Source organism: Mobula birostris, chromosome 20, assembly GCF_030028105.1.
Source record: "Mobula birostris isolate sMobBir1 chromosome 20, sMobBir1.hap1, whole genome shotgun sequence".
Lineage (NCBI taxonomy): Eukaryota > Metazoa > Chordata > Chondrichthyes > Myliobatiformes > Myliobatidae > Mobula > Mobula birostris.
Genome location: NC_092389.1, coordinates 20,199,798 through 20,226,460, shown reverse-complemented (window position 1 = coordinate 20,226,460; position 26,663 = coordinate 20,199,798). Strand labels below are relative to the sequence as shown.

Genomic DNA, 26,663 nt, shown 5'->3' with positions numbered 1-26,663 from the left:
TCGAGGATCAAATTGCACAAGGAGGAATTGTGGCCAAGGTCTTGAAGCTGATTGATTAGTTTTGAGAGGATGATGGTATTGAACGCTGAGCTGTAGTCAATAAAAAACATCCTGATGTATGCACCTTTGCTGTCCAGGTGTTCCAGGGTTGAGTGAAGAGCCAATGAAATGGTACCTGTGGTAGACCTGTTGTGCTGGTAGGCAAATTGGAGAAGATCCAAGTTGCTTCTCAGGCAGGAGTTGATATGTTTCATCACTAACATTTCAAAACACTTCATCACTGTGGATGTAAGTGCTACTGGGTGATGATCATTGAGGCAGGCTACCACATTCTTCTCAGGCACCGGTATAATTGAAGCATGCTTGACACAGTTGGGTACCTCAGACTGCTGAAGTGAGAGGTTAAAGATCTCAGTGAACCTCCAGCCAGTTGGCCAGCACAGGCCTTTAGTACATGCCATGTATTCCATCTGGGTTGGATACTTTCCATGTTTTCATCCTCCTGAACAATGCTCTCGCGTCAGCCATAGAGACTGAAATCACAGGGACTTCGGGGGCTGTGGGTGTTTGTGATGGTTCTTCTATGTTTTGATGGTCAAAATGAGCATAGAAGGCATTAAGCTCATCTGGAAGCAAAGCCCTGTTGTCATCTATGTCACTTGGTTTCACTTTGTAAGAGGTGATAGCATCCAAGCCCTGCCACAACTGTCAAGCATCCTTCAGTGATTCAAGTTTAGCCCAGAATTGCCACTTTACCCATGAGGTGGCTTCCCAGAGATCATACCTGGACTTCTTGTAACTTTCTTGGTCACCAGACTTGAATGCCTCTGGCCCTCAGCAGACTGTGGATCTCATGGTTCATCCAAGGCTTTTGGTTGGGGAAGACTCTGAATGATCTTGTGGAGACACACTCGTCTACGGCTGTTTCTATAAAGTCCATGTTGTATTCATTCAGATCCACAGATGAGTCATTGAACATGGCCCTGTCCACCAACTCAAAGCAATCCCGTAACTGCTCCTCTGCCTCCTGCGACCACCTCTTTGTTGTCCTAATCTCTGGAGCCCAGCTCTTCAGCCTCTGCCTATAGGCAGGTGGAAGGACAGCCAAATGATCAGGTTTCCCAAAATGCAGTCTGGGCTTGGAACAGTGTGCATTCCTTATCTTCATTTAATGTGTTCCAGTGTATTGGGACCTCTGGTGCTACAGGTTATGTGCTGGTGATAATTGGGCAGGTATTTCTTCAAACAAGACTGATTGAAATCACCTCACCTTTCATCTCATTACCACCACCACCTTATTTTGGCTTCTGCCTCCTTCCTTTCCAGTTCTGATTTTAGCCCAAAATATCAACTGTTTATTCCCCTCCTTAGTGCCTATTGACTTGCTGAGTTCCTCCAGCATTTTGTATATATCGGTCAACAAGCTATCCTGTGAAGCCAAACTTAAGATGTCCTCAATCTCCACCACTGTTATCATGTGTGTTTATCATGATAGGGTTGTTTTTAAAACAGGTTGAGATATTTTCTTGGAATTTGTTAAAAGCATATTGAGTTTTATTTAAAAAACTGTTATCATCAAATTGCCCTAAATGTTTTAGAGTCTCTTTATGATTAAGAATTAACTCAAATATTCATATCAGAACTAGGTCTGTCAATGACTGTATCTTTTTACCAGTTATCTTAAACCAATTAACTCCAAATTCCAGAATGAAAACTAATTTCAATCTCCTGGAAATGGGTTTCAATAGTGTTTGAAAACCTATTAACTACTTATAACGCTTCATGTGTTTTTACTTAATTCTCCATGTTATAGCAACTATGCTCACAGTTTGTCCATCTACTGCTACTATTAGACCTTTCTACCAGAAAGCACAACTGGATAACATGATAAGCAATCTTCTATAAATTCGCACAGTATAATTCAAACTTGTTGCCGCCATTCATTGGCAGCTTTGATAGACTGCCATAGTGTTGCTGATGTGAAAACACTTATTGATAGCAAAACTGTTAGAGTATTGCTTCTGGCTGAATGGATGATGTGACAGTTGGAAATTTAACACAGAAAAAAGTGAAGTGGTGCACTTTGACACAAAGAGTAAGGTAAGACATTATCAACTAACTGGCTTGATTCTGAAGGGTGTCCAAGAACGTGGGTATATTTCTACGTAAATCTTTAAAGGTGGCAAAACATGCTGAGGGAGCAGTTAGTAAAGCGCATGACTTCCTGGTTATCATAACTCCTTTGCTTGAATTAATGCTGAACCTTTATAGAAGACTAATTAGGCCACAGCTGGAATAACTTGTCCGTTTCTCTTCACCGCATGTTATGAAAGCTGTGAAGCTGACAGGGAAGGAAGAAGAGAACTGTTCTCAGGATGGGGGATTTGAGTATTATGGTTAAACTGGCAAAGTCAGTATTTTTCTGGTGTAAAGGAAGCGGTGAGAAGATTTAGCAGAGGTGAATACAGCCATAATGAATTTAAATGGGGTAAATAGTGAGAAGCTGTTCTCATATGTAGATGGTTTGACAATGAGAGAGCAGAGGTTCAAAGTGTTATGTGAATGAAAAAGACCATAAAGATACAAGACATTGGAACAGAATTAGGCCATTCGACCCATTGAGGCTGTTCCACCATTCGATCATGGCTGCTGTATTTTCCCCCTCAATCCTATTCTTCTGTCTTCTCCCAAAAACTTTGACACTTTTACTGATCAAGAATTTATCAACCTCTGGTTTAAATGTACCCAAAGACTTGGCCCCCACAGCCATCTGTGGCAATGAATTTCCACATACTCACCACCCAATGGCTAAAGAAATTCCTCCTCATCTCTGTTCTAAAGGTATAGCCTTCTATTCTGGGGCTGTGCCCTCTGGTCAAAGAGTCTCTCATGATTGGAGATATCTTCTCCGTGTCCACTCTATCTAGGCCTTTCATGATTCAATTTCAATGAGATCCACATCATTCTTCTAAACTCCAGCGAGTACAGGCCTACAGTCATCAAGCGCTCCTCATGTTGACCCTTTCATTCCAGGGATCATTCTTGTGAACCTCCTCTGGATCCTCTCCAATGCCAGCTATGAGGCCTAAAACCACTCACAATACTTCAAGTGTGGTCCGACCAATGCCTTATAAGTTCTCAGCATCACATCTTTGCTTTTATATTTTAGTCCTCTTGAAATGAATGCTAACATTGCTTTTGCCTTCCTTAACCTGCAAGTTAATCATTAGGGAATCGTGCACAAGGATGTCCAAGTCCCTCTGCACATCTGATTTCTGAATTTTCTGCCCTTTTAGAAAATAGTCTGCACCTTTATTCCTTCTACCAAAGTGCATGACCATTCACTTTCCTACACTTGTTTGCCTATTCTCTTAATCTGTCCAAGTCCAAGTGCAGACCCCCTGCTTTCTCAACACTGCTTGCACCTCCACCTAACTTGGATCATCCATAAGCTTGGACACAAAGCTATCGATTCCATCATCTAGATCATTAACATATAACATGAAAAGTATCAGCCCCCACACTGACCCCTGTGGAACAACACTAGTCATTGGTAGTCAACCAGAAAAGGTCCTCCTTATTCCCACTCTTTGCCTTCTGCCAGTCAGCCAATCTTCTGTCCATGCTAGTACTTTTCCTGTAATACCATGGGTTGTTATCTTGCTTGGCAGTGTCATGTACAGCACCTTGTCAGACGCCTGAAAATCTAAGTAAACAACATCCACTGGCTCTCCTTTGTCTGTCCTGCCTGTTATTTCCTCAAAGAACTCCAACGGATTTGTCAGATGAGATTTCATCTAAAGAAAACCATGTTGACTTCAGCCTGTTTTATCCTATGCCTCCAAGTACCCCAAGACTTCATCCTTAATGATGTTCTCTAACTATTTCTCAACCACTGAAGTCAGGCTTTGCCTTCTTCCCTTCTTAGAGACTGGAGTGATATTTGCAAGTTGCTAGTCCTCTGGAACCATTCCAGAATCTAGTGATACTTAAAAGGTTACTACTAAAGCCTCCACAATCTCTACAGCCACCTCTTTCAGAACCCTGTGGTATCGTCCATCTGGTCCAGGTGAGGTATCTAAATAAAGCTAATCTTTAAAATTCCTTTCAGATCCTTTAGCCTCTCCTTAGTAATAGCAACTATGTTCCCTTCTGCTCCCTGATGCTCCTGAATTTCAAAGTTCAAAATAATTTTTAAAAATCAAAGTATGTATATGTCACCATATACAACCCTGAGATTTATTATCTTGCGGCATATTCAATAAATCCATATAATATTCACAACAGAATCAATGAAAGACTGTACCAATTTGTGTGTTCAACCAGCGTGCAAAAGACATTGAACTCTGCAAATACAAGAGGAAAAAAAAATGATAATAAATAGCAAAAATTCTGTCAGGTATGCAGAGTTATCATCTTGAACTCATTGCCTGGAGGATGGTAGGAACAAGTTAAAAGGGTACTGACTGGGCATTTGAGAAATGATATTTTTCAGGGCTTTGGAGAAATCTTGAGAGAATGAGACTGAGATAATTGCTGTATGAGGAGTCAGAATGAAATCATTAAGTTTAGTGCCCGCTTCCAGTAAGAACAACAGTAAAAGAACATCTAAGAAAAAGTTCTGAGCATACCCTGAAGGATCTATGTCAAGGTGTTGATGTTTCTTGGTTCTGATGGCAACAGACGAGCATCAGCTGCAAGGTCACGATATGAAAACATCCTCACTAAAACTGCAGATGCTGGAATATCTGAAGGAACGATATGAACTGTTGGAAGATGTGAGCTGGTCAGTCACATCCTTGAAGAGAGAAGCAGAATTAATGTGCAGGGTTGAGGATCTTGTTCTAATAAAAAGTTGTCAATTTCAAACATTTACCTGTTTCTCTCTCCAAAGATCTTGCTCGACCTTTTGGCCATTTCTGGCATTTTGCATTTTGATTTCACTGATAACTAAGTTGAGTTATTTGACAATGAGTGTTGACAATAATTTTTAAGGACCACATCTGAAATAATTTGGATATCAGTCTTGTTCTCTGCAGTGACTCAGCATTCATTGAGCTAACTCTGTGTATAACTTTGTTATTGGTGATCAGTTAGAGAAAAACATTGATTGATTTGTTATTTGGCTTCACAGATCCACCATTGATCCTTGAAACAATGAATGTTGGCGCAGCAGTAGGGCATAAGGGAATCCTCCAGTGTAAAGCGTATGCTGTTCCATCGGCAGACTTTGAATGGTACAAGGAAGACCGAAGGTAGTACCTGCCATTATAATGCCTTTAGTATATTGATTGAAAATGGCACAGGAAATGGCATTTGAATGCACCAACAAGTCACCTGATGACACGATAATTTTATTATCATGGTATCAGTTGACTTAGAGTCATAGAACACCACAGCACAGAAACGGGCCCATTGGCCCTTCTAGCCCATGCTGAACCATTGATCTGCCTAGTCCCATTGTCCTGGACCATAGCCCTCCATATCCCTCCCATCCATGCACCTATCCAAATTTCTCTTAGGTGTTGAAATTGAACCCGCAACCACCACTTCCACTGGCAGCTCGTTCCACACTCTCAGCACCCTCTGAGTGAAGAGGTTTTCCCCTTAAACATTTCACCTTTCACCCTTAACCCATGACCTCTAGTTGTAGTCTCACCCAACCTCAGTGGAAAAACCTGTTTGCATTCAACCCATCTACACCTCTCATAATTTTGTGTATCTCTCTCAAATATCCCCTCAATCTTCCATATTCTAGGAAATAAATTCCTAACCTATTCAACCTTCCCCGATAACTCAGGTCCCCAAGTGCCGGCAAAATCCTTGTAAATTTTACTTGCACTCTTTTAACCTTATTTACATCTTTCCTGTACGTAGGTGACCAAAATTGGGCACAGTACTTCAAATAAGGCCTCAGCGATGTCTTATACGATTTCAACTTAACATCTTAACTCCTGTACTCAATACATTGATTTATGAAAGCCAATGTGCCAAAAGCTTTCTTTAAGATCTTATCAAACTGTGGCACCACTGTCAAGGAATGATGGATCTGTAATCCCAGATCCCTCTGCTGTATCGCACTCCTCACTGCCCTATCATTCACCATGTAAGAACTACCCTTGTTGTCCTTCCAAACTGCAACACCTCACACTTGTCTGCATTAAGTTCCATCTGCCATTTTTCAGCCTTTTTCACCAGCTGGAAGCTTTGATAGTCTTCCTTGCTGTCCATTACACCCCCAAGCTTGCTGTCATCCATAAATTTGCTGATTCAGATTACCATATTAATATCCAGATCATTGATATAGATGACAAGCAACAACAGGCCCAGCATCGATCTCTGTGGTACAGACAATCATCTACTACCACTCTCTGGCTTCTCCTGTGAAGCCAATGTCCAATCTAATTTACTACCTCATCATGAATGCCAAGCGACTGAACCTTCTTGACCAACCTCCCATGCGGATCTTTGTTAAAGGCCTTGCTAAAGTCCATGTAGACTCCATTCACTGCCTTGCCTTCATCAACTTTCCTGGTAACTTCCTTGAGAAATTGTATAAGATTGGTTATGTATAACCTACCATGCACAAAGCCACGTTGGCTATCCCTAATCAGTCCACATCTGTCCAGCTACTTTATATATCCGATCCCTTAGAATACCTTCCAATAACTTTTCCTCTATTGATGTGAGACTCACTGGCCTATATTTTCATGGCTTATTCTTAGATCCTTTTGTAAACAACAGAACAGCATTGGCTAGCCTTCACTTCACCCATGGCAAAGGACGTTTTAAATATCTCTTCTAGGGCCCCTGCAATTTCTGCACCAGCCTCCCGTAGAGTTTGAGAGAACACCTTGTCAGGCTCCAGGGATTTATCCACCCTAATTTGCCTCAAGACAGCAAACTCCTCCTCCTTTGTAATCTGTAAAAGGTCCATGACCTCACTGTTGCCTTGCCTCACTTCTGTAGACGCTGTGTCCATCTCCTGAACAAATACAGATGCAAAAAAATCCATTGAAAATCTCCCCCATCTCTTTTGGCTCCACGTACTTTGATCTTCCAGAGGACCAATCTTGTTCCCTGCTGTCCTTTTTCTCTTAATATATCTGTAGAAGCCCTTAGGATTCTCCTTCACCTTGTCTGCTAAAGATCAACTTCATGCCTTCTTTTAACCCTCCTGAATTTCCTTAAGTGTTCTCTTGCATTTCTTATGCTCCTCAAGTACCTTATTTCTTCCTGCCTGGCTGTACCTGCTATGCACCTCCTTCTTTTTCTTAACCAGGGCCTCAGTATCTCTTGAAAACCAAGGTTCCCTAAACCTGTTATCCTTGCCTTTTATTCTGACAGGTACATGTAAACACTGTACTCTCAAAATTTCACTTTAGAAGGCCTCTCACTTACCAAGTACGCCTTTGCCAGAAAATGAGCTGTGCCAGTCCACAATTGCCAGATCCTTTCTGATACCATCAAAATTGGCTTTTGTCCAATTTGGAATCTTAACCCAAGTATTAGACCTATTCTTTTCCATATTTACTTTGAAACTAATGGCATTATGATCACTAGATGCAAAGTGTTCCCCTTCACAAACTTTGGTCACCTGCCCTGTCTCATTCTTTAATAGGAGATCTAATATCGCACTCTCTCTAGTGGGGACCTCTATGTACTGATTAAGGAAACTTTCCTGAACACATTTGACAAGCTCTTTCCCATCCATCCTTTTTACAGTATGGGAGTCCCAGTCAATATGTGGAAAGTTAATATCACCTTCTCTCACAACCTTATGTTTCTCGCAACAGTTTGTGAACTCTCTATAAATTTGCTCCTCTAAATCCTGCAGACTGTTAGGTAGTCTATAATATAATATCATTAACATGGACATACTTTTATTATTCCTGAGTTCAACCCATAATTCCTCACTAGACAAGCTCTCCAGTCTGTCGTGACTGAGCAGTGCCGTAACATTTTCCCTGACTAGTAATGCCACCCCTCCCCCTTTAATCTCTTTAATCCTTCCTGCTCTTACACGTCTAACACAACAGAACCCTGGAACACTGAGCTGCCAGTCATGCCCCTTCTGTACAGGTCCCACCTTCCCTAGAAAAAAGCCCAATGAGCTCTCCCTCCCCCCTGCGCCACTTCCGTAGCCATGTGTTAAACTGTATGATCTTCCTATTTCCGGCCTCACTTGCATGCAACATGGGTAGCTATCCTGAGATCACAACCTTGGAAGTTTAGTACTTCAATTTAGCACCTAACTGCCTGAATTCACTTTGCAGGACCTCATCAGCCCTCCTACCCATGTCATTGGTACTAACGTAGACCGCGACTTCTGGCTGCTCATCCTCCCACTTTAGAATGCTGAAGACTCAATCCGAGATGTCCCTGATCCTGGCACCTGGGAGGCAACATCTGGGAATCTTTTTCTCATCCACAGAACCTCCTTTTCATTCCCCTAACCAATAAATCCTCTATCACTACATATCACCTCTTCTCCTGCCTTCCCTTCTGAGCCACAGAGCCAGACTCAGTGCCAGAGACCTGAACACTGTGGCTTTCCTCTGCTAGGTCATTCCCCACCAACAGTATCCAAAGCGGTATGCCTGTTGTTGAGGAGAACAGCCACAGGGATACTCTGCATTGGCAGCCTATTCCCTTTCCCCCATCCCGACAGTCATCCAGTTTCCTGTGTTTTGCACCTTGGTTATAACTACCTCCTTGTATGTCCTGTCTATCAACCCCTCAGCCTGCTGACTGACCCAGAGTTCATCCAGTTCCAACTCCAACTCCTTAACACGGCCCGTTAGAAGCTGCAGCTGTATGCACTTCTTGCAGGTGTAGACGTCAGGGATACTGGAGGTCTCCCTGCCTTCCCACATCCCGCAAGAGGAGCATTCCACGATCCTTCCTGGCATCCTCACTGCTCTAAATGTGCAATAAGAAAGAAAGGAAAAATAGATAATGGAAGAAATTCTACCTGCGGCCTGCTCCTCTCCTTGCCGAAGCCTCAATGAGCCAAGCCTCAACTCCCCGCTCTGACACTGGACCATTCATGCAGTGGCCACTCCCACAATGGCCGCTCCGCTTAAACTTAACTTCTTTTTATTGGACCTTGTCAACTACTTAATTATGTGCAATCCAGTGTCTCCTCGGGAACTGTAGTGCGCAAAATGTGCCAACTGCCCCCACTTGCTTCTTTTAAACTCTGTCTCCCTCACCGCAATCCAATGTCTCCTCAGGAACTGTGGCGCGCAAAAATGTGCCGACTGCCCAAGCTTGCTTCTTTTAAGTTCTCTCTCCCACTGTGCAATCCAATGTCTCCTCGAGAATTGTGGCGCGCAAAAATGTGCCGACTGCCCCGGTTGCTTCTGTTGAGCTCCCCTCTATGCAATCCAATGACTACTCAGGAATTGTGGCGCGCAAAATGTGCCTGCTGCCTCTGCTTGCTTTTTTAAAACTGTCTCTCCCTCTGCGCAATCCAATGTCTCCTTGGCATCTGTGGCGCGCAAAATGTGCCAACTGCCTCCGCTCACTTCTTTTAAACTCTCTCTCCCTCCACATGATCCAATGTGCCCTTGGGACCTGTGGCGCGCAAAACGTGCTGACTGCCTGAGCTCGCTTCGTTTGAATTCTCTCTCCCTCTATGCAATCCAATGTGTCCTTAGGAACTGTGGTGCGCAAATGTGCCAACTGCCCCGCTAGCTTCTTTCAAACTCTCTCTCCCTCAATGCAATTCAATGTCTCCTTGGTATCTGTGGCGCGCAAAATTGTTGATGCATTCAAATGTATTTTTGCATTGCATGCATACCAACAAATGAACCATAGACTGATGGAAAGTACTTTAATTCTGTTCCTGTCATGTACTGAACGTAGCTGAACAAACCTAAACAAACGCAGGAGAAATGTGTTCACCATTTACCTGTTGCTTTGGTTGTTGAAATGATATTATTTGAGTGTAGGGCTTCCAGAATGGTTAATGGGTTTAAACTTGCAACAGATGTTAGGAAATAGCATTAGAAATATATGAGATAGCATATATAGGATCATTGCTGCTCTGATCTTTCACTTTAACATTTTCCTGCTAAATTCCCATAAGCCCTAAAGTCTTAAACCTTTTATGTAAGCACTGAATACACTTAAAGACTCCACCACCTCAAATCTCCAAAGCAGATAATTGGAGCGATTCACAGCCCACTGAGCTAAGGTATTCCTCCTCACCTCAGTCTGAAACTGTCAACCTCTTGCCATGAGTCTGTCCCCCTGAAATGCCCAATGAGTCCAGACATCACCTTAACACATCATCTACCCTGAAACTACCTTAATACAAAAAATGAAATCTGATTCAAATCTCAAGTAGTTCTGTGGTGTTTATTTAATGGTTCAAGTTGCTTTTGATGGATTGATAATGCATCTTTGCTGCCCCTAAAGCTGGATTAATAACTGCCGCAGTTTCTTATAAAATCTGATTTGATGAAGTTGGGTTACACTTCTGTGCCATGGATGCACATTTCAGAGATCTATAGAGTTATTCAGCATGGAAGCAGGTCATTCAGTCCACCTCGTCCATGCTGAGCAAGCTGCCTATTTGCAGCAATCCCATTTGCCTGTATTTGGCCCAGGTCCCTCTTGACCTTTCCTATCCATGTACCTACTCCAATGTCTTTTAAGCATTGTAACTGCATCCTCCTCTGCCATTTCCTTTGTCTGACGTCAAGCTGAAACATTAACTCTGTTTTTTTTTTGCACAGATGCTGCCTGACCTGTTGAGTCTTTCCAGCATATCTGTTTTTGTGACACTAATTCACTCCCTGGTGTTAGAAATCTCTATCAACACAGCTGCTGCTTCATTAAAGCTCTTTAATATTCCCATCCTTCTCTTTTCTGTTGAATTTATTGACTTTTGCTGTAGTTAGTTCCAGCCACAAGTCACAGGTCAGCCTTCAATTCACCACTGAACCATTTTGTATTTTAAGCAGATTGGGCCAGCATGTGTGTGCTGTTGTCTGAAATTCAACCTGTCTCAAAAGACTGTTGGTTACATGGTATTATGAAATGTGTTTTCAGATACGGAAAATAACCACACACATTTCTGGTTGAATTCTTAACAAAACCTTAAAATAGATTTTTCTCAAGTTGCAGATTTCACAAATAAATTCACGATTCCCATTTCAGACTTTTGTTCAGATTTATAAAATAACATAATTACAGTAAATGGGTTTCAGGAAAACAGCAAGACTTTTTGAATAGAAATCACAAATGACCTTTTATCGCAGCTTGACAAAAGCATGTCATGCAGTTGTGGACTATCACCTGCCAAGAAATTTGTAGATTTGCTAAACCTGCTAGGTTAATGCCTGACAGAAAACTAATGACTGCAATGCACTTACATCGTCCTGTCAAATAGCATATTAGACCACAAGACAAAGGAGCAGAATTAGGCTATTGGGCCTATCAAGTCTGCTTCACCATTCCATCATGGCTGATTTATTATCCCTCTCAGCCCCATTCTCCTGACTTCTCCCCATAATCTTTGACACCCTCACTAATCAAGAACCTATCAACCTCTGCTTTAAATATACTCAATGTCTTGGCTTCCACAGCTGTTTGCGGCAATTAATTCCACAGATTCACTACCCTCTGGCTGAATAAATTCGTTCTCATCTCTGCTTTAAAGGAATGGCCTTCTATTCTGAGGCTGTCCCCTCTGGTCCTAGGCTCCCGCACTGTAGGAAGCATCCTCTCTATGTCGTCTCTATCTAGGCCTTTCAATATTCGATAGGTTTCAATGAGATCCCCCCTCATTCTTCTAAACTCCAGCAAGTACAAGCTCAGTGCCATCAAGCACTCAATCAAATATTGTAGTACATGCTGCCAGCAAAGACAGATTTCCATTGTTTTAACTTTACCAAGATTTCTCAAGAGGATTGGGAAAGTACAAGGAAAAGAGTTGTTCATCTATGATTATGCAGACTGTGCAATCTGGTTAATACACTTTGCTACATGCAGTTTGAATGATAAGAGTTTTCAATGCCAATAGCTAGATTTGGTCTGATGAAATATGTAAATATGTATTAAGAAATGTAAGCAAAAGCATTTGTTCAAATCAGAAATGATTTTGAAATGTTGACACTAGAGGAATATAACTGTATTCCTTGCCACATTTGAGGAGTGACGCATGTCTCTGCAGAAAGCCATTAGATAAAGATGAGTAAGTGCTTCTTGGCCTCTAGGGTGGGTGTGTGTGTGTGTAGGGGGAGGGATGAATTGCAAAACAATCCTCAAGAACAGGGAGTTACTGTTGAACACAGAGATGTTCCCAAGCTTTAGTCAGTTCAGCCTTGGTTTTGGAAATTTACTGTGGAATGAGATGACATACTATTTTAAAGTGTATTGTAATGTGTAATCTTCAGTGTGATTCTAGCTTTGACTTTTCCCTGTTTTGAGCTGAACTGTCTGTCCAACTGACTCAGTCTATCACCTGTGCATAAATTCTCAGAGATGGAGAGATCCTGTTACTGACTGGTCCTCCTTGGTAATTGGCTTTTCACCTGAAGAGACAAATTCTGACAAGAAATAACTCCATGGAAATAGATGCACGAATTCCTGGAGCCAAGGAAATTTACTCATGTTTCGTAGTTCTTTAAAAGTCTGAGAGTGCTAAACAACGGACAATACATTATGTCACATGAATTACTCACTAGTGTTTGCATTCAGGCGCTGATGCTCATCTTCCAAGAAAATGAACCTCTGAAACTTTTAAAACAAGAAGCGGTGCTTTTTCAGTTGGAAGAACCCCCAACACATTGATAATTGAAATTAAATTGCTTAAGTTACGGGTGGATAAGAAATTATATAATACCTTTTCAATAGCAAATGAAAGCTATGAATGGTGCAGTTTGAATCTTGTGTTCCAATTCAGGAGTCACTTAGTTAAATTTGTGGTGAGATTTTAGATATTTATTGGAAAGATTGCAGAAAAATAATGAGATATATTACAGAGGTCAAACTAAAAGTTCTTTTTGTTCTTCTCAGGCTTTTAAATGGACTCAATGGTATAGAAATTAAGAAAAATGGAAATATATCTGTGCTTACTTTCTTTAATGTTTCGGAAGAGGACTATGGAAACTACACCTGTGTTGCAATGAACAAACTTGGCGCCTCAAATACAAGCATTCTTCTCTTTGGTACGTAGCTCAAGCCTGAATTGATAATAACTTAAGTTGTTTGACCTTGAGCTATTTTTTTTTCAAAGGACAAAGAGTTATACCACAGTGGAGTTGTTAATAATTACTTGGAGATGGTAACAAAAATTAATAATTTGTCCCAATTGCACATCATCTCCAGTTCTACATGCCTTCACCCCCGCCCCATTATGCAAAAAGAACTGAGAGACCAGTAATCTACCTTATTCCACTCCCAGTGTCATGCCAGAATTTGTGATATCTTTTCATCTAAATAGTGTTGTCATCTTATTGGAACATTTTATATGCCCTAGATTTTTATTAGAATTAAAAACTTGATTTAAGTTTTTGGTTGGATAACTTGATAAATTATTGATTCCATTTTGCCTAGAATACGTTACAAATGAATCTTGCAGTTTGAAGCTCTTTAACTGTGCATATAGAGGTAAAGAAGCAATGATTGAAATAAAATGAATAGAACTGCACCACTGTTCATTTTACATTATAGAAAAATTAGTTTTCTGAATTGAAACCATTACAGCCATTTTTATTCTTCTCATGGAGTAAGTAAGCTTTGTATGTCTGTGGCTCATAATTATTTTGGCTATTGTTTTGCGTGAATAAGTACATGAATATAACCTTAATTAAATGGAAAAACATTGCTGAAATAACAAGTTAATGCAGCCATCAGTATTTCTCCTTCACCTTCATCCGTTTTTTTTCTTTGAGAAGTTTAATATTAATAGAAGCTATGCCTGCTGCTGTGACTGTATTTTTTGGGGGGACCTAGTGTAAAATATTATACAATATTGGGTTTGTATATAATTCTCCTGTTCTTTATAATTGATTCACTACTGTTTTATTTTCCAGTGTTGTGATCTTTTTAATCAATTTCACACAGGCATTTTCCAACTAGGTCCTTAGATCTGGAAAATAGTCAAAGCAATTTTCATTATTTCAAATTGGGAACATTAATCATATACAGGCCAGCTTGACTGCCAAAAAAAACTTCAGTGTCTTTAGATTATGATTCATCTGAGCATCCAATGAAGAGATGATTAGGATTATTTTTAATGTTTTATCCTCTCCTTCCCCAAACTAGAAAATTAGCCTCTTGAAAACACGTCTCTATGGACAAAAGTGGTTTGAAATGGGAATGTTAATTTGATCCATCAAACATGAACTATTCATTAACTCTAAACAGAACAATAAATATCTTGACCCAGCTGAAGAAATTGGAAAATAATTACCTTATTTTAATTCAAAACTCTGTATCTCAAATAAATTGTCCGTTAAAGGCTGAAATGACTATGTTCTTTGAGACATGGTTCTGTACAATCAAAACCCAGAAGTGCATACTCTTCAATTACAATTTCACATAAACTGACACTATGTGGCTAAGCCTTCAAAATCCAATTTTTCAAATTAGCACCCAAGGCAATTTCCTCTTTGATACATATTCATTTCTTTCTTCTCACGTAATATTTTGTTGTCTGTACTGACCTCTGCTGAAGTTAGATACTTGTACAGCAGCCTCATTTTTATTCCTCATTCATTCTGTTTGCTAACTACTGGGCATAGCAGATGACACTTGACAAATAATCCTGGGTGTGGCTGTAGCTTGTCCACATGTACAGCAATAAGAATAGGCCAAATTTATTTTATGACCCTTTTTCTGGATTTGCCCCCAATAACATGTATTAATATCAAGCATATTCTGTGACACTATACTCCAGAACCAACATGTAAATATACCAATATTATATCTGTTTTAATTTATAAACTTTCTTTTAATCTTATTGCTTAAATGAACAATTTCAATGTTGAGCACATGGTTGGCTCTAAAGTTCTTATTGCTTATTCAGCCTGTGTTTATCAACAACAGATGGCTGAATTGATTTTATGTGCTATTTTATAGGCATTAATCTACTGCACAGCAAGTCTGCTGGCAAGAACTATCCAACACATGGCCCATAAAGGTGCCCTATTCCATTCTGATTCCAAGGATTTTGGTCGTTCTTTGTCCAGCAAGCCCAAACAATGGATAATTTTATTGAAGGAATGAACTAAGCTGTTTTTGGTTCACTGATTTAGTTGATAAAAGATAGCATTTTAATTAATAAGAAATATTATATAAGTAAATGGACAACCTAATTCCAATACGACAGAAACCCAAGCTGCTATATCCCTGCAGTATTCTTTTATTTAATAAGTTTTCCAATGCTATGTGTTCGCTATTTCTTGAAAATTATATAATAGCCCCTCTCTGCACTCATTGATAAGTAGGAGATTCCATCTGTGATCAAATAATCATTGTGTCTAAGAATCTTTGTGATTTAGTTTGCCTTCATGTCGAGGATTCCATGTGGTATGATATTCCCAAAGTCTTGAAATAATTATGATCAGGTAATCCCAGATTGTGATGATTCTTGTGATTGAAGAGTCACAATATCTAGCAATCCCGGTCAACAGAGAATCCTTAAAACAAATGTAACAATAATATATCTCTGTAATTTATTGTTCAGCATAGTGTACTGTTTATTGCCTAATAGCAACTTGTTGCTTTATGACACCAAATGAAAATGAAAATGCAGTTTTTTTTTGAATGTTGTTTTCCATTTTGACGGTTAGATACCACATTCCATAGTGACATACTATTACTCAAGACTTTCTTTCCATTGCTAGCATCTTTATCTATCATCACTATCAGTTGCTACATACCTACCAGTTCACCTCACAAGTTTTATCACTCAAAATACATTTTCTGCAATTTCTGGAACTTGGGAAAAACGCTTTGGCATCTCTGCTTCCCCATGTAGCTTAACTAGTAGTGTCACGTTGTTATCTATTGACACAGGGACTCTCTCACCAAGCCATACACCAATTCTTAAATTGGTCCTATTAGATACACAGCATTTTTAAAACAAATTAGAACCAGGTAGGAAAATGAATTTTATTGACGTTACATGAGACTCATGTTATTTCCATGAACTGTTTCAAAATAAAGGATACAAGGAGTTTTGACAGTAATAATAGTTCTAGGCTTGCAAATCGATTGCAGTGTCTTCATTGGACATGGACTCACCAAAACAGACCATTGCTTTTGCAGTTGTGACTTTATGCCTCTGAACCACACAACCTCATTCTCTTGTAAATTACCCCTGGATTCTGCTTCAACAATGAAACGTGGCAGAAAATCTTCGACTCCTCTGTTTCCAAATTTTTTGCTAACCTCTCATTTTATTTTATTCTGCAATCCTGCTCAGTTTATTCTTTTGCTTTACATTTGCATTCATCAATAAAAAACTATCTATTGATACTCACTTTAAAATAATCCTTTATAAACTTGACAGCTTCTATCAGATTACTTTTTACCTCAGTGAAAATGGCCCAATGTTCTTAAATCTGTCAGTGTAACAATAACTGTTGATATCACGTTGAAATCAGAATCTGGTTTAATACCACTGGCATACATCATGAAATTTGTTATGTGACAGCAGTACATTGCAATACATAATAATAAAAACTGTCAATTACAGTAAGTTTATATGCATGTTAAATAAGTCGTGCAAAAAAAATGTAGTGAGGTAGTGTTCATGGTAGTGTCCACTCAGAAATTTGATGGCAGAGGGGAAGAAACTGTTCCTGAATCACTGAGTGTGTGTCTTCAGGCTTCTGTACCTCCTCCCTGATGGTAGCAATGAGAGGAGGACATGTCCTAGGTGATGGGGTCCTTAATGATGGACGCTGGCTTTATGAGGCATCGCTCCTTGAAGATGTCCTGGATACTACAGAGGCTAGTGCCCATGATGGAGATGACTGAGCTCACAACTTTCTACAGCTTCCTTCGATCCTGTGCGGCAGCCCCTCACCACCCACCCTGTACCAGACAGGGATGCAGCCAGTTAGAATGCTCACCACAGTACATCTGTAGAAATTTGCCAGTAGAAATCTATGTGATATCTACTAATATATCTACTAAAAACAATGTACATTATTTTTACATACCTTTATTATGTTGTGTAAAGCTATTCTTTCAACTTAAATATAATTAACTGAATACAGAGGATGAAAACGCTCTCCTTGTTTCATAGTTTGAGATACTTGCCAAGAAATCAACTGACATATTTTGTTCCATAGTCTGCTTGTGCTGGCACATTATTTCAGACCTTCCTACTCCACTCCTTGTATTAAATGCATGTACCGATTATTTGTCATCTCTGAGAGCTTATGATGTCCTTGATCTGCACAGTTCTCCACATTATTAGTAGCAGTATGTTGTGAAAATGTTCACTTAATCTCAGTAGCTTATGAATAAGCTTTTTTGCACTGTACACGATGTTAGTTTGTATAATACCATGATCTATTGTGCACAGTTCTCTATTTTAAGAGGGTTTATTCTAGATCACAATCTCGCTGTTGTGGCCTTGTTTATACCTACAGTAAGTTATCCAGGCTTTTCATTACTTTTTCCTGCCAACTTCTTATTGTCTCATTTTTCCTGCCTGACCTCAGAACCTGACAGCAGGGCAAGGCATGCCAGGTACATGTACTCTGTAGACCACATTATATAATTCCAAGATTGTCAAATTTCCAGTTTATTGTCACAGGTCAGAATCAGAATTGGTTGTCAAGTTTCCAGTTTATTGCCACAGGTCAGAGTCAGAATTGAAATCTGGTTTATCGTCACTGGCATATGCTCTGAAATTTGTTGTTTTGCAGCATTATGAGAGCATAAGAAAGTATGAACTGGAAGTGGGAGTCATTGACTCTTTGTGTCTGCCCACCTATCAGTAAGATCCTGATGGTTGGTCTTTTCCTGTGCAGTTTTCCTCTATTATTCTCATATCCTTTAATTCAATTGATATCCAAAAGAAAATCAACCACTGTTTTTAATAGATTTGGTGACCAAACCTCCAGCTCTTCAGATGGAGATTTCCAAAGATTCATTATCTGGTGGGTGAAGAAATTTCTTATCATCTCAGCATTGATCTTGTCAAGCCCCATAAAGGACTTCAAGACTCAAGTACATTTATTATCAAAGAATGTATAAATTATGCAGTCTTGAGATCTGCTTGCTCAAAGGAAGCCACAAAGCAAGAAACCCAAATTAACAAAAAAAAAGAATAAAAATAAAAAGACCAACACTCGATGCGCAAAAGAAAGAAAAAGCAATGAAAATCATGCGAACAATTGAAGTGAACAACAGCATTCCGAGCTAAAATTGAGTCCTCAGATCCGAACCCTGGATCAGCCTGGAGTAGTACTTATCAGTTCCTCATGCAAGTGGGCTTAAAGGTTTGAATAAGGTCACCCTCATTCTGCTAAGCTTCAAGGAAGACAGACCTAAACTGTCCAGCCCCTCTTGATAGGAAGACCTCTAATCACAAGATTTTTTTAGGCATGGGGACCAAATACTGTATATGAACAGTATTCCATGTATGATCTATAACTGTAATTAAACCACCCTGTGTTTAAGCTCCATATACTTTGTTATAAAGGCCACAGTGCCACTTGCTTTAGAGCCACGGAGCTGCAAAGCACAGAAATAGGCCCTTTGTCCCATCACATCTATGCTGGCTGGCCCTTTTGCGCACAGTAGGATCTATGGAGTATTTCTCTAACACTGTAGCCACATTTTATGAAAGTTCCGCACTTACCTTAGTCTGCTTCTTACAATTTATATATTCATAGAAACTCTTATCTGTTTTGATATTACCTGTAAATTTTCTCTCAATAGCAATTTTCACCTTTCTTATGAGTTTTTTAGTCTTTCGCGGTTGAATCTGAAATCTTCCCAACCTTTGTGAGATTTCGACGGGTATCCTTGCCTCCTTTGTTAACTACAGCTTGTACCTTTTTTTCGTAAAATCCTTCTTTTAAATTGGGATGTATTCCTGCTCAGTGTTATTGACCACTATTCATCTGTTGACCTGTCTTGTAGCTTACCCAGTCCATCTCAGTCAATGCTGTCTTCCGATCACTATAATTGCTCTTATTTAAGTTGGAAACAGTGGTTTTAACACTGTATTGTTCACTCTCAAATTTTATCTGAAATGCTATATTATTGTGGTCATCACTGCCAAGGGAATCTTAACCATAAGATCTCTTACTAATCTCCTCAATACACATGACCAAACCTGAAATAGTCTATTTCCAGATAGGCTGCATAACATACTTCTCTAAGAAGCAATCCCTCCATAAACTCTTCTTCTATAATACCTTTTCCAGTTTGGCCAATCCAATTGATATGTAAATTATGCATAATTGCAGTTAGCTTCAAATATGTCCTGGATATTTCCCCACTTATGTTCTCCCCATTTGTTGACATAAGCTGTGAAGGGTCTTAACTACTGACTAGTAGAGGCCAAGATAATTGTGAACTCCTACATTTCTGTATTTTCATAGAAATAACTTGCCTAAGTATATATAGATCCATCACTTTTCCTGCATGCAAATTGTGCATCAATTTAATTGAAGCTCAACAGTAGAAGCTCCATGTTTTATCGCATGGAGCACAAGAACCTGTAAGGTTTAAGTAGGACATATATGCGCTTTGCTCGTACAGCAACAGCCAAGTGACAAGTGATAATTACTCTGTGCAATGTTCTGGAGAAGATCTGACATTCTCAAATGTGTCAGAAGCTGCAGTCTATCTGTCTGGAAACCTACGCTTGCCTCTTTATGTTGAACAAATCAAACTTGAAAATAGGGATTAGTCAGTTCATTTCACCATCATCTTGGCATTTTCAGATACTAGCTCACTCTCCAAAGTGTTCATATTCCATTATTTCCTTATGATGTCGAAGGAAGCTATTTCAGCCCATTGAGTCTATGTTAGCTGATAGATCAATCTCATTCACCCACTGATTTTCCCTGTAACTAATTCTACTACTCTCAGGCCAATTTACATTGACTGGATAACTTACAAACCACTAGCCTGTCTTTTGGAATGTAAGAGGAAACCCGAGCACCCAGGGAACTTCCTTCATCACAGGGAGAGCTTGCAAACTCCACACAGGCAGCCCTGAAGTCAGAATTGAACTCGGGTCACTGGAGCTGTGACTCCTCAGCTCTACCACCTGTGCCACTGCCCCAAATCGCCTGACCACATTGTGTACTTTCCAGCAGGTTGATGGGATCCCTCGCAGAACAAGAACTAAATGTTTGCCATCTCTCACAGACAATAGAGTTTCCCGCCAGAGATGGAGAACGAATAGCAGCAATGCACTAGATGCTAGAGGAAGCCAGACAGCATCTATGGAGGGGAATAAGCAATCATGTTTCAGGAAAAAACCCTTTATCAGGAAGGAAGCAGAAGCCAGAATAAGAACGCAAAGGAATAGTACAAGCTAGCAGGTGATAGGTATGACCAAGTGAGGGGGAAGGTGGATGAGTGGAGGAGCGGATGAAGCAAGAAGTTCTAAAGAAGTTATAGGAGAGGACTGTGGACCAATGAGCTATAAACTTGTACCCCAAGATCCCTCTGCTCATCAACGCTGTTAAGGATCTCATCCTTAACAGTGTATTGTCTCCTTGCATTTGAACTTCCCATGTAAACAACATCCCCAGCTGTAACTTCATCAATCACCCTCATCACCTCAGCAAAAGGCTTGATTAAGTTAGTAAGATACAACTTGCCCCACACAAATCCATGCTATGCTGGCTGTCCCTAATTCGGCCATGGTTTTCCAAATGCTCATAAATCCTATCCCTAAGGATTCTCTCCAATAACTTCCCTAACACTGTAGGATATGCTCTCTTCTCATTGCTGCCAGCAAGGAGGAGGTACAGGAACTTGAAGACACACATTCAATGTTTCAGGAACAGCTTCTTTCCCTCCGCCATCAGATTTCTGAATGGACAATAAATCCATGAACACTACCTCAGTATTTTTCCTCTCTTTTTGCACTACTTATTTAAGTTACGTGCTTTTCTTTTGATATTTACGTATTATTTACTTATGGCTTTTATTATTATGTATTGCAATGTACTGCTGCCACAAAACAACAAATATGCCAGTGATACTAAAACAGATTCTGATTTGGATTTGGATTCCGATTATCCCTGGTTTCCTTATTGAATAATTGAGCAACATTAACTACTTGTTGAGTCTCATACATAAATAATTGTGCCTTAGGGTAGAGATGACAGTTGAATAGACCAATACCCCACAAAGATGACAATTTAATGAAATAAAGATTGAAAATAATGAAGAAAATGGGGCAGTAGAGAATATTTTACATTAAAATGTTACATTGCTAGTATTTTGTCCTGCTTTGTTGAAAACAAATCCCATGTCAGTGAACTGATCTGGATCCTATGCCCAAGTGTCAACAAAGGGTAGTAGGTCCCAGAGTGGATTAGACAATCATGGCTGGATGTCAGTGCATCAATAGTTTTATGTAGGGTAATTTTTTGGTTTGGGAATTATGGCCAAATGTAAATGGACAATCAAAAATAAAGAACAAATCTTGAGATTAAAACCACTTACAGTCAGTAATTATTTTACCCTTATTATGTCCTTAATTTAAGGTCAATTTTAATCATTCTGAACAAATTACAATATTTCCCGAGGGAGGAAAAGAATTGCCACTGTTTTGGGGTGGAACACTGCCTCAAGACCAAAGATTGGGATCAGAGTTTTTGTCGAACACAGTGATAGTTCCTTTCCGCTTATCGTTGCTGCTCAACCCTTTGAGTTCCTCAAGCAGATTGTTGCTCCAGACTTCAGCATCTGCCTTTCATTACCATCCACTGCTCAGCTAAATTATCAGCTGTTTATATTTTCATGATATTTTCTTTGAATATTTGCATAGATATTATAATTGAAGTTTTACATTGCCCTGATTGTGTTGATTTTAATAGTTTTTTTTCCCATTAATGTTCAAAGATAACAAAAAAACATAGAAAATCAGTGAATTACTCAGTGGGTCAGGCAACTTCTGCGGAGGGAGAGAGTTAAACAGTTCAGAATGAATTTTTATCAGACATGAGAAAAGTTAGAATTCAAACAAGTTTTAACTTATGGAGGGGTGGTGAGAGCAAAGTGAAGCCCAGTGATAGGGTAACGCCAAGGAGAGTTTGAATATCCAAAGGCAAGGTATGGGATAGGGCGAAGGAGAACTTGAGTAACACACATGGTGTTCAGTTTTGATATTCTGATTATCAAAAGACTGAATACCAAGTGGATGTCTAATTTTGACTCGATCACTGACAGATATAAAATGCTTTCTTTTGAATCAGAGAAATTAGATTAGTAGGAAGAATCTATTGCATAGAATTTGATGTTGCTAGGAATGGGAGTTTTGTTGGAAAGTAAATCAGTGATTTAATGCTATCACACACAGGAATTAATTTGCACCATGCTAATTAACACAGTGGGCTTTCAGATCACAGAATAACTGATATTTTTCTGGAGCAATTGATCAGGGGTCATACAGCAGTGGGACTTTTTGTTCTGAATTTCAGTCTGGTTTCTCAGTATATGAAATTCACCCCGCTGCAAATGCATACTGCGGGCATGGAGCCAACATTTAAAAAAATAATTTAAATATAGTGTTATAGATGATCCAAATTAACCCCACAAATCATTATGTTTCAGTGTTAACTATATTTGTAAGAATTCTGAGTGGAGAGTAGTGCTGAGATGAGGACACAGCTTGGTGCTATTGGCTTAAACAATGAAATATAAACGGACCCTCTGCTGGATTGAATTCTGCACAGGAAATTTGAAGATCAACCAGAGGCCGTGATTATTTAGATTTCAAATTGCTTCTGTGTGCACTTCCGTGCAAAAAATATAGCATATGATGGCAGAAAGTAAAAACCTGGTAAATGAGGATTGAAATACAAACATTCAGAATGCTTCTGATTTACGTTTAATCCTTAACACTGTAGGTAACAGTGTGAGCGATGAAATATGTCTCATGTTCTGAGCAGGTGGGAAGATTGATGAGGTATACTATAGACTTCATCTGCATTAGGAACAGAATCTTACTTCAGTGCCTGTGGTGATCGAGGAAACAAAGCTCAGTTCTGAGAATTAATTTTGTTAGCTGACAACAGTGATATTGTTGATCAATTAAAATACAATTTCTTTTCTGAATATGTACACAGAATTGCTTAGTATAATCAGATTGACACATTTCCAACACATGCAGGCAAGGTTTCCCGGCTTGGAGATATTCAACATAGTCACAAGTGCTTAAATCACTGTTATTGTCAGACTGTATCTGTCTATCACTCTTTAGAACTATCTCTGTTGTTAAGGTCATAGCAAGATGCTGTGCACAGTAAGTGTTTCACTGACACTTCTAGTAGCTGCTTGGAAGTTGTTGTTTTTAATTGCTCTTCACCCCAGGAGGACAGAACTTTGCATCTAACATCTGTTTTCTTCCAAGATCACTTGTTTCAACTTACACATGGTAAGTTAGTGTCATAGAGCCACACGGCACAGAAACGGGGTCTTTAGAGCACTAAGTCCATGCTAACAGTCAATCAACCATTACATTAAACCTACACTAATCCCATTTTACACAAGCCCAGGTTAACAAAACAGATCACCTTTAATGATAGCTGTTCATATTTTTTCTGAAGCATTGTTTTGAGTTTAACTGTAATTTCTTCCTTATATCTGCTGATTTAAAGCAAAATCAACTGTATATGTTAGAATTAACTCCCTTCCCCTTCTCTACAATCGGGAATAGGGCTCATTTGAAGAGATAAATCTGACACCCTGACCCAACATCCCATTAAGTAGGAGGACATAGAGCCTTGTCATCCTCTTTAAAGTTTTACAGTCAGCTTTTAAGCATTCTCATAAACAGATACTGCTTCTGTTTCTGGGAATGCATCACTGCCTCCTCAATCCTCTGTTTAGAATGTCAGGAATTATTGAGGCAAAAGTAGCCCACCATTTTAATCCCCACTGAGCTGTTAAATGGGAACATCACCAACTCTGGGTTTAATTTCATAGGCCAGAAGACACCCTTGTCCTCGCAGTAAGTTCGCCCCTGAAATCCAGATATATCTTGACTGCAACTTCTTGATTGAAATTCAGTCAAGGCCAATATGTCCTTCCAAAAGTTTTCCAGGTATGATCTCACCAGGCATTACGTCGCCCAAGTATAATTTCTCACGTTTCTGTTTCAAGACTCCTGATATAATTTTAGATTGGGTTCACAGCATTCCTTTGACCTATTTGGTTATTGTTTGTAGGCATTCATGATCCATGTTCTCCTCAAGTTCCCATTAATTTTTCCCTTTACAGCATTTCGGAACCTCTTGGCTCCATCTTTGGTAAGTCTGGGATAGCAGTTCTGATAGCCTCACATTTGCCAATCATAAAATTTATTTTCCCCATTCACTCAACCAATTAGTGCCTCTTTATAATGTTTGCTTTGTTTAGCTTATGAAGGGATGCTTAATGAGTCCTAATGAGAACCATTCATTTTAATTTAGAAGTGTTGTCATTATTTGAGGTTCCCATCTTCCCCTGGCACCTTACTGTGAGGATGAATGGTCTGCCCTCTTCCAGGTCTTAGCTTGTTTTCCTGTTGCAACTAGCGCCAACCAGATTTTAAAAAGTGAGAGGAGCCTGTTAGAACACTCTGCGGACTTTGAGATTGCGGAGACAGTTGTTTGAGGAATTTAAATGCTAGATTTAAAAAGTGAACAGGGCCTGTTGGAACTTTGTGTGGAGATTGAGATTGTTTGAGTTAATGTGTACTTGGCAAAGGCCAAAAAAAGAGAATTTAGTTTTAAGCGGAGTGGCCATTGTTGGAATGGGACAGGGATAGAGTGGTGAACAGAGGCTTAGGCAAGAAAAGGTAGAAGCTAGGCTGAGGTTTATGTCAAGTTTCTCTTTCCTTGTCTATTACTGCCAAGTTAGATTAGAGAGAATGGATACCAGATCAATGGGTGCTCCTCATGCAAGAAGTAGAAGATATGGAAGACGTCTAGTCTCCCTGGTTGCTACGTCTGCAAAAAGTGGAGTCGGAGCTTGATGACTTTCGGCTCATTTGGGAGAATGAGTGGTTGATAGATAGGAGCTTCTGGGAGGTAGTTACCCCTAAGTTGCAGGAGACAAGTAGCTGGGTAAATTCAGGAGAGGGAAAGGGCGTATCCCTGTGACCATTCCACTCAATAACAAGTATAACACTTTGGATACTGTTGAGTGGGGAAAAGCAGCATTGATTGGGTCTCTGGTCTGAGTCTGGCTCCGTGGCTCAGTAGGGAATGGGAGAAGAGGAAAGCGCTGCTGATAGGGCATTCAATAGTTAGGAGAACAGACAGGGGATTTTGTAGGCATGAAAGAGACTCCTGGATGGGATGTTGCCTCCCAGGAGTGGGGGTTAGGGATGTTTTAGATTGGGTTCACAGCATTCCTAAGAGGGAGGATAAACAGCCAGAAGTTTTGGTACATATTGGTACCAATGACATATGTAGGAAAAGAGATGAGGTCCTGAAGAGAGAATATAGGGAGCTTCATAGAAAGTTGAAAAGCAGATCCTCAAAGGTGGTAATCTCTAGATTGCTGTCTGTCACATTTGCCAGTGAGGATGATTTGGCAGATGAACGTATGGCTGAGGAATTGGTGTAGGGGCAGGGTTTCAGGTTTGTAGATCATTGGGATCTCTTCTGGGGAATGTATGACCTGAACAAAAGAATGGGTTACACCTGAACTTGAGGGTGACCAACATTCTTGCAAGCAGGTTTATTAGAGCTTTTGGAGGTGTTAAACTAGTTTGACAGGGATAGGAACCAGAGTGATAGGTCAGAGATTGGAGCAGTTAGTGTAAAGGTAGATGCAGCCGTTAGTGAGACAATAGGGAAGGATAGGCAGTGGAAAGGGCATAATTGCAGTCAGTTGGATGGGTTGAAATGTGTCTATTTGAATGTGGCAAGTATCAGGAACAAAGGTGATGATGTTGGAGTGTAGGTCAGTCCATGGAACTATGATGTTATGGTCTGTTTTGATGGAGACTTGGTTGTCACAAGGCCAGGAATGGCTGCCCAAGAATCAATATTCAGGCTTAGTCAGCTCAAAGAAGAATAGTGGTGGGTGAAAAGGATGAAGTCCTAGAAGACACTATCCAAGAGACAATGGGCTACTGAGAGTAACTGAAATGGGAAGAAATGGGCAGGGCAGTAGACAGACACTAGCAACCCCTCCTCGTCAGAGGATGAAGCATGTGCGGGAAGCTGGTGAGGTAGGCAGAAGAATTGCTAAACTAGAGAGGAAAAAGTAGAAGGGGGCCAACAGGCAAATAATGATGAGGAATAATTTCTGCCAGCCACCCTCCAGCCCTAGGTGAGGGGGGTGTGTGAGGGGGCCGTACAGATGCTATCGGCCTCCCCCAGTTCTAGGAAACTTGGAACAGCACAACATCTAATATACATCAGCTCTGGGAGACCAGAGTTGTACAGAGGATGTCACCCCCTCCCCAGCTCCATGAATCTGAGTTCAAGTTTAATTTTTAT

At 40.0% G+C, this 26,663-nt stretch overlaps 1 protein-coding gene across 5 annotated transcripts in view; it reads left to right on the top strand.

Moving 5' to 3' along the window:
- opcml (opioid binding protein/cell adhesion molecule-like) overlaps nt 1-26,663 on the top strand; it is a 1,007,280-nt gene that overhangs the window by 956,772 nt on the left and 23,845 nt on the right. For all 5 annotated transcript variants that reach the window (XM_072238353.1, XM_072238355.1, XM_072238354.1 and 2 more), the window contains exons 5-6: nt 5,135-5,255; nt 13,030-13,181. In XM_072238353.1, coding sequence (XP_072094454.1) covers nt 5,135-5,255; nt 13,030-13,181 — 273 coding nt within the window. The remainder of the gene's footprint in view (nt 1-5,134; nt 5,256-13,029; nt 13,182-26,663) is intronic.